A 12,508-nucleotide genomic window follows, 5' to 3' on the forward strand; every position below is an offset into this window, starting at 1 on the left:
CTGATTTCAGACTATATTACAAAGCTACAGTAATCAAATAAGTATGGTACTGGCATAAAAACAGTCACATAGACCGGTGGAACAGAATAGAGAGCCCAGGGATACACCCACACATATATGGTCAACTAATTTTTGAAAGGGTACCAAAAATCCACACTGGAGAAAGAATAATCTCTTCTAACAAATGGTGCAAAGAAAACCAGATATCTACATGCAAAAGAATGGACCATTATCTTACACCACACAAAAAGATTATCTCAAAATGGATCAAAGACTTAAATATAAGAACTGAAACTGTAAAACTCCTGGAGGAAAACATAGGGAAAAAGATCTTTGACAGTGGTCTTGGCAATCACTTCTTAGATAAGATATCAAAAGTACAGGCAACAGAAGCTAAAATAAACAACTGGAACTGTATCAAACTAAAGAGCTTCTACACAGCAAAGCAAACAAGCAATAATTTTAAAAGTCAGCCTACAGGATGGGAGAAAATATTCACAAATTGTATACCTGAAAATATACAAAGAACTCATACAACTCAATAGCAAAAAAGCAAATAATCCAATTTAAAAACAGGCAAAGGACCTGAATAGACATTTTTCCAAAGGCATACAAAAGTTATATGAGAAGGTGCTCAACATCACTAATCATCAGGGAAATGCAAATCAAAACCACCTCACACCTGCTAGGATGGCTATTATCAAAAAGACAAAAGATAACAAGTGTCGGTGTGGATGTGGAGAAAAGGGAACCCTTATACACTACTGATGGAAATGTAAACTGATGCAGCCATTATGGAAAACAGTATGGCGGTTCCTCAAAGAAGTAAAAATTTAACTACCCTGTGACCCAGCAATCCCAATCCTGGGTTATATCTGAAGGAACTGAAATCAGTATCTCAAAGAAATATCCATACACCCATGTTCACTGCAGCATTATTCACAATAGCCAAGATATGGAAACAACTTAAAATGTCCTTCAACAGGTGAATGAATAAAGAAAATGTGGCACATATATACAATGGAATATTACTCCAACATAAGAAAAGAATGAAATCCTGTCATTTGCGACAACATGGATGAATTTGGAGATAACCCAGATCGAGAAAGACAAATACTTATGATATCACTTATATGTGGATTTTTTTTTTAAATCCAATTTCATAGAAACAGAAAATAGAATGGTGGTCATCAGGGGTTGGAAGGAGGGGGAAATGTCAAAGGGTATAAATTTCAATTATCAGAAGAATAAGTTCTGTGGGTAATACACAACGTGGTGACTAGTTAATAATATGGTATCGTGGACCTGAAGCTGCTGAAAGTAAATCTTAAGCATTCCCACCACACATGTGCGCGCGCACGCGCGGGCACACAGTGAGTTAACTGTGTGAGATAATAGATGTGTTAATTATCTTGATCTTGGTAATCATTCTACAATGAGTATGTATCAATATATCAAATCATTATGTTGTACATTTTAAATATATACGATTATATTTGTCAATTATTCCTCAATAAAGTTTTTTTAAAAAGGCTCCACATGTGATTCCCTTGAATGGTTAAGGCTGCGAACCGCTGGTCCCACCTTCACTATCTGAGGCTCAGAGGCCAGTCACCCAGGACACTGAGTCCCAGAGATGACCTGAGAATCGAAGGTCTGTGCTGCCCATCTCCAACATGCTCTATACGTGACCTGCTTCCTCAGTGACCTCCTGAAACCCCCTCTCCTCTTAATCAGTTTAGAGTCTCCCTTTGTGAAAAGGGCGAAGTTAGAACTGCAATTACTTTCTGCCCTAATAACTGCTTAATAGATGCTTTGCAGTCCTGGGTTTTGCCTCACCTTCTGATTCTAGGCACCAGAAGGCGTCCAAATGCTTGTGGCCAGAGCTGCAGAGCTGGACAGGGACCCTTGATATCAATAGGGATCCCCACCCCAGGACAAATTCCTCCGGAATGGGAGAAGCCTGCCTGGCGGGACCACTCTCCCCTTCTTGCCCCTCTAATAACACCTGCTGCCCTTTATGGGATGTGGGTCTTCAGGGTGAGTGGGAGAGGCTGGAAAACTGAAATTCGACCATAAAAAGTCAGGCTGCAGGGAGAGGGCTTGGCCCGCAGGGACTTCCGGGCAGGCCTTCTTTCTCCTCAAAGCTCGGTGCTGCTGGGTCCTCGTGGCCAATGAGGTCGCCCATTGTAACACAAAAATGACACAACAAAAACTGCTCTCAGGTGGCCCATCCCTACCCAGCACCCTAGGCTGCCCATCTTTGGAGGCAGAAACAGGTGTGGCTGACAGGTGACAGACTTGAACTCAGACACTCCTGGGGTCAAACCCCAACTGTATGATGTGGGATAAGTCCCCTGACCCCTCTATGCCTCAGTTTCTTCACATCCAATAAAGACATAATACGTGCGTCCCAGAGCCACCGTGAGACCAGAGGAGGGGCTGAAATGAGGACAGAGGCCAAACCCAGGAAGGACTCAGCTCCAGCGCGTCCCTTCTCCAACCCTTCTCAGGCTAACGCTACCGCTCCCCTTTCTCCTCCAACAGCCCCGCTCCCACTTTCTGATTCTTCCCTGCAAGAATACAGTTTGGGGAGTTCATTTGGGACAGTATCTGGAAGGAGGATGCAGGAAAGCATAAAGTCTGCTAGAAACAGCAAGAAAATGTGGGTTCTGATGCTAAGTCCATGGCCCAGAGCAAGCTTCTCACTGTCTGGGAGCTTCACCCACAAAATGAGGGGTCAGAGTGTATCACCCCGAGGACGTCTCTCACTGCCACCCTCTGATGCTACACATATTCAGAGGCCCAGGGTCGGAGTCACACGATCGAGGGTCAGGTCTGTCTAACACTTCACCTCAAGAGCCTGTGAAATGACAACTGAAGCCCTGGGACCAGGGACCAGGGCGCAGCCCCTCCTCTGGCGTCTCTAGGTCAGTGGTTTGCAGACAGCACGCCCTGAAATCACCTGGGGCCTCAACAAATACACATTCCCGGACCTACCTCCCAGAGACTGACTCAGTGGGTCTGGACTGGGCTCGTGCACCCTGGCTGCTTCTGATGCCAGGGTCAGGGGACCCCACCGTGACAAACGTGCTCCTAATAAAGGTTCCTGCTGCCCGCGATGGAGAGCAGCCTCACCGCCACCCTCACATCACTCCGCATTCCTTCTCTCCTCGGAGCCTGTTTCCTTTTCTCTAAAACGTGGCTAATAACACGCCCTCTCAGGGTCAATGTGAAGTCAGGTTCCCTGGGCCCTGAGTCTGCTCTTCCATGTACTAAAGCGTCTCTGCTTGTCAAGAGGCCAGTGATCAAGCCAGGAGGGAGCGTGCTTAAACAGCAGGACCGCAGATCCCAGCCCTCCAGATGCTCGTCCAAGGGCGACCACTCCAGCTCCACTCTGAGTCCACGTGATCCCAATCAGGTGAGGGCAGGTGCCCACCTAAGCCCGCCTGTGCTTCACACACACAGTCACAGGAGCATCAACTTTAGGAGAGTGGGGTATGAAGGTTGACCGAGGTTTGAATCCTAGCTGTGTGACCTCAGCAATAACTCTACCTTCCTGAACCTTTGTCTCCACATTTACAAAATCAGGAAAGTTATTCCCGCACAGATCATTGTTAAGAATTAAACGAGGTGATAAATGTCACGCGTGGGGCAGAGGACCTAACGCTGCCAGGCCTCTACCATCATCATCAGACTGACAAACTCTAGCCCTGCCTGTGAAAAAGTGTTAGCTGAGCATGAGAAGAGGGATAGAATTGAATTCCCTGGCGGTCCAGTGGTTAGGACCCTGCACTCCCACTGCCGAGGGCACAGGTTCAATCCCCTCGCCAGGGAACTAAGATCCCACAAGCGCACAGTGGCGTGGCCGAAAACCAATTTAAAAATTTAAAAAAGAAGAGGGATAGAATTCTCCAATAGGTACTAACCCTACTTTTTTTAAAAGAATAGCTTTATTGAAATATAACTCACATGCCACACCATTCCCCCATTTAAAGTATCTAATTCAATGGGCTTTAGTATATTCAGAGTTGTGCAACTATCATCACAATTTTAGAACGTTTTCATCAACCCAAAAAGAAACCCCCTACTCTTTGGCTGTCACCCTCCAATCCCTCTAGCACCCTGCCCCACGCCACAGCACCTGCTAATCTACTTTCCATCGCTACAGATTGGTCTATTCTGGAAATTTCATGCGAATAAAATTCTATGTGGCCTCTTGTGGCTGGATTCTTTCCTTTAGCATAACGTTTTTAAGGTCCATCCGTGTGGCATGTGTTGGTGCCTCATTCCTTTCTATGGCTGCATGATATTCCATTTTATGGGAAGACCACATTTTGTTTATCGATCCGTTCACCCACTGATGGACATCTGGGTGTGGGGCTGTTATGAATAATGCTGCTATGAATATTCATGCTCATGTTTTTGTGTGGACATATGTTTTCAATTCTCTTGGGTATGTACCTAAAGGGGGAATGGCTGGGTCATAAAATAACTCTATGCTTATCAACCTCTTGAGCCACTGCCAAACTATTTTCCAAAGCGGCTACACCATCTTCCTTTCCCACCAGCAGTGTGTGGGGTTCCAATTTCTCCACATCCTCAACAACACGGGTTATTATCCACTTTTCTTATGATTGCTGTGCTAGTGGGTGTGAAGCGGTAACCTTACATTTTTCTTAAATCTTACTATATTTCTGTGTGTTTTTTTTTTAAATTTTACTCATAGCCTGATATTAAAACTACATGGAACAGAAGGAAATTAAACAAAAAAAATATCCCTTCAAGGAAAGGTTACAACAAAATGATGAAGACAGAGAAATGCCCTCTGCAAGGTGAGTGGGAACAGCCCTGGAGAGACAGCAGATGGCACTGCTGTACATGACGCATTGTATCGTTGTATGTGGTACAATGACACCGTTGTATGTGGTACACTGCACTGTTGTATGTGGTATGACATTGTTGCCTGTGGTACAATGACCCTGGTGTATGTGATACAATGACAGTGGTGTGTGTGGTACATTGGCAGGGATGTAGAAAAGTGCATCAGGCCTTCCTCCTAATCTTCTTGTTCCCTTTAATTCACACGTAACTTCCTGGACCTGTAAAACAAAGCTCTTTTCCAAGTAAACCAACATGGTGGCATTCCTGACAAAGCTTTGTATTCAAATGTCAGCTGACAACCCAAAATAGGTTTTGTTGTACTTTCCTCCTCAGGACAAAACTTACTGCTGCCCAACACTAATCTATCACAGAATATAGCTGCGGTTTACCAACTAAAGGAGGAGCTAAAATAAGTCGCCCATTTCTGTGCCCGGACTCCCCTCCAAGGGGGTGTCCAGGTGTTTCAGTGAAAGCCATTGTCACAGCATTACAGCACTGATTTCCTGAAAGGTCATTAACAGTCTCCACCTTCAGGCAGAAGCACTTAAAGTGCCCCAGTCCGAGGAGAGTCTCCTCTATTTTTATCTTGAAAGATTTCAGGAATGCCTCAACTCATCCTTCACTTCTTGGTGTCTGTCCCCTCAGGCCAAGGCAGCAGTTGGAGGTTTACCACCCACAGACTCCGGAACCAGATACCAACAAGGATGGGTGTACTACAAACCGCAGGCCTGCCCGAGGCCTAGGAGAGAGAAAACAAAAAAGGGGGAAGGAGAACAATGGCAGTGGGGGGGAGAGGCGGTACATGGGAGAAGGGAGCAAACAGTTCTGCTGCTAAAGGACAGTGCAGGCTGCCCCCCTGTGTGGGCAGACGCGGGGTGCTGGCCCTCACAGGGACTGACTGGCAAGGACAAGCCTACAGACGCAGTGTGTGGCCTCCCTGGGGTTCGCCCTGAGGGCCAGACTGTCCACAGGAGCCACGCGTTTCTTGCAAAGAGTCTGAATGCATTTATACACCAAGGGTCATCTGCAAACTGTAAGTCTTATCCTTCTGTTTCCTTTTTTTTTTAATTAATTTTTATTGGAGTATAGTTAATTTACAATGTTGTGCTAGTTACACATATGCATATATCCACTCTTCTTTAGATTCTTTCCCATATAGGCCATTACAGAGCACTGAGTAGAGTCCCCCGTGCTACACAGCAGGCCCTTATTCTACTGCTGTTTACAACTAAGGGTAGATCTGCCATGGATGATGAAATAGCTGTCATTTGTCAGTGTCTCTGAGTAGTTGCCTCTTGTCATTGCTCATTTTTTCTAACCACGGACAACTAAAGCATAAGTCCCACATGCGCCTGAGAAGTTTTTCCTGTTGGGGGGTGAGGGGCTTTAATTTCTAAAGGTATAAAGCACTCTCAAGTAAGAATTAATATATTTAGGTCCTAAATGTCCACGAATAGGGGACAGGAAAAATAAATGGTGCTGTAGTGCAGGGTCAGCACCCCACGGCTTGTGGCCTGTCTTGGCAAATCAGGCTTTACTGAAACACAGGCATGCGTGTCTATACATTGCCTACAGCTGCTGTGCTCTACAACTGGGCCAAAGACCACATGGCCCAGAAAGCTTCAAACATGTACTATTTGGTCCTTTACAGAAAAAGCTGGTGAACCCGTGGTAGAGTGTATCATGAAACACACAACAGCTATTAAAAAGCAGAGTAAGGGGGGACTTCCCTGGAGGTCCAATGGTTAAGACTTCGCCTTCCAATGCAGGGGGTGCGGGTTCGATCCCTGGTCAGGGAGCTAAGATCCCACACGCCTCGTGGCCAAAAAACGGAAACGTAAAACAGAAGCAAAGATGGTAACAAATTCAATAAAGACTTTTAAAAAAATGGTCCACATCAAAAAAATCTTTAAAACAACAACAACAAAGTCAACCTCAACTGCATCTATGAACAGGGAGAGATGCTCAAGATACAATAATGAAGATGTTTTATTTCTAACTCTGATCCCGGAGGTGAGTGGGCTCCGTTCACTTGTTTTTTGTTGAGCTTCACGAGAGGAATTCGCTTCTGGGGAAGGCTGAAAACAGGGCAGGGAAGACAGGACTCTGGGCAACAGAAACGCCGGGGCTGGGGCAGCCCCCACCCCCCATGACCCATTCGGGAATCCCCGAGGCCTGAGGAGCGTATACACCCCCTTCCCACGCTAGTTCTGAAAAGGATAAAAAATACTCCTAGCTAAGGACAGAGGTCAAAATATAGCCATAGCCTTAGGTCAGTTTCCCTACACAGAGGCCCAGAATCAAGAAGACGTCCCCACTGCGGCACGGCTGCGCTGGGTGGAGCTGGGTTCCCCCAGGGGCGAAGCGGAAAGAGCTACGCAGGGGGCCCAGCCCTTCTTCCCAAACTGGCAGTCACGTAATCCCTGCCCAGCGAGGTGCGGAGACCCGCCCCGTCCTCCTGGAAATCCCCAGAAGCCTCCTGCAACGGCCAGCTCGATGCGTCCACGCCGGGAAGGCACGCAGGCCGAGCCGCTGGCTTCACGCAGCACAGAGGCCAGCCCCTCGCTCCCCGGGCAGGACCCTCTTCCGCCCCGGGACCAGCCATGCTGCGCCTGTGCGCTCGCGCCTTCCCGGGGAGGGCGGTGGGACCGGGCGCGGCCACGACAGCCGGAGGAGGGACCGGCTCCCGGGATGTTTCTCATCCCCGCTCTCACATCGCAGGGCGGCGAGAGCGAGGCCGACCCTGTCGCGGACTCCCCAACATAACCTGCAGTGAAGCCGCGCGCCCACCAAGGCCGGTGGGCGAGGAGCGCGGCCGTCGGTGAGGATGGAGGAGAGGCACGTACCCGAGTCAGGAGAGCGCGGAACTCCGGACACTGACGCCCCCGAGCTGTGACCGGTGTCTCCCAGAGGGTCAGCTGAGAGGCACCGTCGCTCTGCCACACGCTAGGTGTGGGATTTCCGGCCGTTTCTTCCGGTCTTTGTTTGTAAAATAGGGCGGCTGTGAGGCTTCCGTAAAACTCCGCGCACCAAGCCGGAGCGCAGGGCCTCGACCCGGCGACGCTAACGTTTAATAAACGTTACTGCTGTATGTTTCAACAACGTCCAGTTTTTATAATAAGCACGTATTTGCTTCTGGGATATATGACACCCGCTCTGACCCCCTCACAGTTGTTAACTGACGGGCATGAAAGCACTGTGAGAAGTTTAAATCCAGAGCCAAGATCTAAAAAGTACTAATTAGAGCACACTTTATATAAAACCCATACTCAGAGTGCCGTCAACAGCCTAAAGGACTTGTATTGTCTTTTTTTAAAAAAAAGAAAGAAAAAAAAGGAAAGCAAAGGCTGAATTCAAAATGACCAAGTGAGCACAAAACTTTATCTCCTATTCCTCCCAATACCCCCATTAAAATGAAGAAAAGGAGCAGAATAAAAGGGTTAAACACCCACCACAAAGCATGGGAAAGGGACACGGGCTACACAGAGATCTGAACACATTCTGGGAAACTGTAAACAGAGGGAGGACTGGTGAGGCTCCACCAGTCTCCTGTTGGACAAGGACGAACTCGCTTGCTGCGCACAGAAATCACAGGTAGTCAGGGCTGGAGGGGCCCTCCCCGTGAGCTAATCCCTGGTCCTCAGCGGACAGGGGAGGCGCAGACGGGGAGCGGCAGCCCCACCGGGGCCTGTGCCACAGGCCCTGCTGCTAGGTGGGAGCACAGGGGACCCCCGTAACAATCTCGTTTCCAGATGGGCAGTCAAGGACAGAAGATTCAAAGTGAGTTGCTCTAGCTCAGAGCGGCAGGGGCGGAGCCCGGCTGGGAGCCAAGACGGCTGGGCACCGCCCCACACTGCCCCCTCCGAAGCCACCCAGCCACTCACCGCCGCATGCTACATGCCCCTCAACCCTAACCCGCTGGCATCAGAGCACAGAGCAGCACGACGTCTTGTGCTCTTACGGCCGCTGAGTCAGGTAAGAAGCAGGACACCCAGAGGAAGACCACAAACGGGGCCCCGGGCTGACCCCGGCCCCCTGCCAGCCTCGCCCTCCCGTGACAATTCATTCGTTCCTGGGACGTCTTCCTCCAGGACTGCTATTTGCTTTGACAGCAACAGAAATGCTGATGGGACGGAGTCCCCAGGACCTGCTCTGCCCCTACAGATGCCCTTCGACGTCCCCAAGCAGCCACCACTCCTCCCCACAGACAGACAGAAGCAGGGGAATAGGATTAAGCAGATAACTGTTTAATAGAAACCGTTGATTGACTGTAAATGATTCTATATAAAATAAACCTTAGTTTAAAAATGTTTAAGAAGTCACACCCACCATTGGAGGTGATCACCTGCACTTCGGTGAAGTTACGTAAAAGCTGTTTGCAAACTGGTTAGGGTCTCAGCAGAGGCCTGGAGAATCTTCAGCTCTTCTGTCCACAGTGTTTCTACCAAAGTTAGTTGGTTTATCAAAGCCACTTCTTCATCTTTCATATGAGAAACCTGGAAGTTATTTTTAAATGATTTTCTTTAGTGTAGTAAAATATACATAAACATAAAATTTAACATTTTAGGGCTTCCCTGGTGGCGCAGTGGTTGAGAGTCCGCCTGCCGATGCAGGGGACACGGGTTCGTGCCCCGGTCCGGGAGGATCCCACATGCCGCGGAACGGCTGGTCCCGTGAGCCATGGCCGCTGAGCCTGCGCGTCCGGAGCCTGTGCTCCGCAACGGGAGAGGCCACGGCAGTGAGAGGCCCGCGTACCGCAAAAAAAAAAAAAAATTAACATTCTGACCACTTTTAAATGTACAATTCAGCGGCACTAAGTACATTCACAGTGTTATATAACTACAGCCACCATCCGTCTCCAGAACTTCATCATCCCAAACAGAAACTCTGTACCCATCAAACATTAACTCCCCATCCCCCCTCCCCAAATCCCTGGTAACCTCTGCTCTACTTTCTGTCTCTATAAATTTGCCTATTCCAGATATCTCATTTAAGTGGAATCATACAGTACAGGGTATTTGTCTTTTTGGGTCATGGTTTATTTCACTCAACACAAGGTCTTCAAGGTTCAATAAAATTATTTTTTTTAATCCTAGTAATGTTTTCATTCAAATAAGCTAATTCCTCATTTAATTAAAACGTTCATTAAATAAAAGGGAAAGACGGGACTTCCCTTGTGGTGCAGTGCTTAGGAATCAGCCTGCCAATGCAGGCGACATGGGTTCGATCCCTGGTCAGGGACGATTCCACATGCCGTGGAGCAACTAAGCCCGTGCGCCGCAACTACTGAGCTCACGCACCGCAACTACAGAAGCCTGCGCACTCTAGGGCCCGCGTGCCACAACTACTGAAGCCCCGCGCGCCTAGAGCACATGCTCCACAACAAGAGAAGCCACCGCAATGAGAAGCCTATGCACTGCGACGAAGAGCAGCCCCTGCTCGCCACAACCAGAGAAAGCCCGTGTGCAGCAACGAAGACCCAACCCGGCCAAAAAAAAATTTTTTTAACTAAAAGAAATTTAAAAATAAAAGGGAAAGAGTACCTTAAAAATCTGTTACCAAGAATTCATGCAATAATTTTACCTATTAAAAGGTGTAGACACATGTTAACAGTCAAAACATGGATTACATCAGTGTTCATTTATTAAGGCATTAACAACACCCTAAGAAGGTGGACTATCCCTATCCAACAAGCATCAGTACAAAACAACTTCATCAACACACTTAGGAAAAGAACGCAATATTCTAGAAGCATACCTTTTGAAGTACAGCCTTACTCTCCTTGATGAAATAATGGCATATTTTCTGGGCTATGTCCAAACTTGCCTTCTCATTTGTATCTGAAATTATTTCCCCAATAAGTACTTTTTTCCAGCATGTCCTAGAACCAAAATATTCAATAAGGTCATTTCAGCAGGTTTTCAAACACAAAGGCGGCTTTTCCACTTGAACACTTCTCCTATTTTTCCAGAAATATAATAAAACTCATTCCATCAGCATGTTCCCTCAAACCTCCCACCACACGCAGGTCCTGTGTTGGAGCAGACAAGGTATACAGGACAGAAGAAGGAACGCCGAGGATAAGAAGCGAGGGAACTGGCGCTCTTTGCAGACAGGGCCTGAGTTTTATTAGCACCACAATCCTGTGTCTGGCACATGAGTAAGAAGAGTCGCGTCCACCAGCCATAGGAAGAGAACAAGAGACAGGAAGGTGAGTCCACAGTCAAAGTACTACCGACTAAGGAGCAAAGGCGGAGGTTTTCCTTTTCTTCAAATGACAGCCTCTCCTAAAAAAAATGGCAAACGGAACAGGACATGTTTCACAAAGTAAAATGCTCTACAGATGGAAAGAGGAATCAACAGTGAAGCCTTTCTCTACACGCAGGTCCTTCCAATTTTACACTAAGGAAGTCCGTAGGAAATGGGGCTCAGTGGGCTGGCGGGGCCAGCTTTCTGCAGAGGAGGCAAGAGGGGGCCACGGCCAATGTGCCGAGCAGGAGGGGCTGAGTCAAGCCTACAGGCCGGTGAGGAGCACCAAACAGGGAGGAAGGGGGCGGGGGGACAGATGGATGCACAGAACGCGAAAGTGCACGTGGCTGAGGAGGGAAAGGCCACGGTGACAGCTCTACCATCGCAGTGGAGGGCACAGAAGTCGCTGAGAAATTCAGAACAGCCCAAGAGCCATACAGAAAATGAAGTCTTAGATGTCATCAGCTTCAGGGATCATGGCGGCAACCCCAGAGCAGATGAGTTCTCGGGAAAGAAAGGAAGTCAAGAAATAACATTAGGGACTTCCCTGGCGGTCCAGTGGTTAAGACTCCGCACTTCCACTGCAGGGGGCACGGGTTCAGTGCCTGGTTGGGGAACTAAGATCCTGCATGCGCGTGGCACGGCCAAAAAAAAAAAAAGGAAGAAAGAAAGAAGGAACGCCATTACTGTGTGCCAGGAACAGTGCTTTATACGCAGCCAGTATCTGTTTTAATCTTCACAACCGCCTAGCAAAGAAAGCATTATAATCCCCACCTCAGACACAAAGAAACTGAGAATCCGGAACAGTAAAGCACTCACCCTAAGTGACAGAGCTAATGAGAGGCAGAACTAGCGTGCAAATACCCGTCAGGCAGAATCCCAAACACATGCTTCCTCTGCCACACCACTCAGGTAGTCAGAAAGCACCCAAAGGGAAGAAAGGAGGCCTCAGGAGGACCTCTGGGAAACATCCAGTTGCTTTATTTAATTTGAGGTTGACGTCTCCAAGAACGACTTAAAGAAACTTATGTGGGTATGCACGAGACAAAATAAAACACAAGATGAATGGATAGGGAAAACAAGATGAAGGAAAGAAGAAGAAAGATAAGATACAGCCAGGAATGAGTCAGTGATAAATTGCACGCCTTAGAATCCTGCACACGTGGATGGACCACAAAGTTGCCTCTGAGTTTTCTAGCGAGCGATAAAAAGAAGGAAACACATCAGATACAGAATTCAGTGTCTGTACGACAAAAACACACCATCTGCTGAGACGAGACACAACTGCTTCTGGTGTTGAGACCAGGGGATAGTTTTTCTCCCCAGGTCCCTACAGAAATGGAAGTAAGCAACACTGTAAACAGCAACATCACGG

The 12,508-nt window shown here is 47.8% G+C and overlaps 1 protein-coding gene across 12 annotated transcripts in view; it reads right to left on the reverse strand.

The window, feature by feature from the left end:
* Positions 1-12,508, reverse strand: part of SETD4 (SET domain containing 4) — a 56,959-nt gene that overhangs the window by 24,137 nt on the left and 20,314 nt on the right. For 8 of the 12 annotated variants that reach the window (XM_073804481.1, XM_073804479.1, XM_073804478.1 and 5 more), the window contains one exon: positions 10,642-10,765. In XM_073804481.1, coding sequence (XP_073660582.1) covers positions 10,642-10,765 — 124 coding nt within the window. Of the gene's footprint in view, positions 1-9,110; positions 9,381-10,641; positions 10,766-12,508 lie in introns of those variants that run through there. The other 4 variants (XR_012331602.1, XM_019923136.3, XM_019923137.3 and 1 more) reach the window with 2 other exon arrangements.

Source organism: Tursiops truncatus, chromosome 4 (genome assembly GCF_011762595.2).
Source record: "Tursiops truncatus isolate mTurTru1 chromosome 4, mTurTru1.mat.Y, whole genome shotgun sequence".
In the NCBI taxonomy this organism is placed as follows: domain Eukaryota; kingdom Metazoa; phylum Chordata; class Mammalia; order Artiodactyla; family Delphinidae; genus Tursiops; species Tursiops truncatus.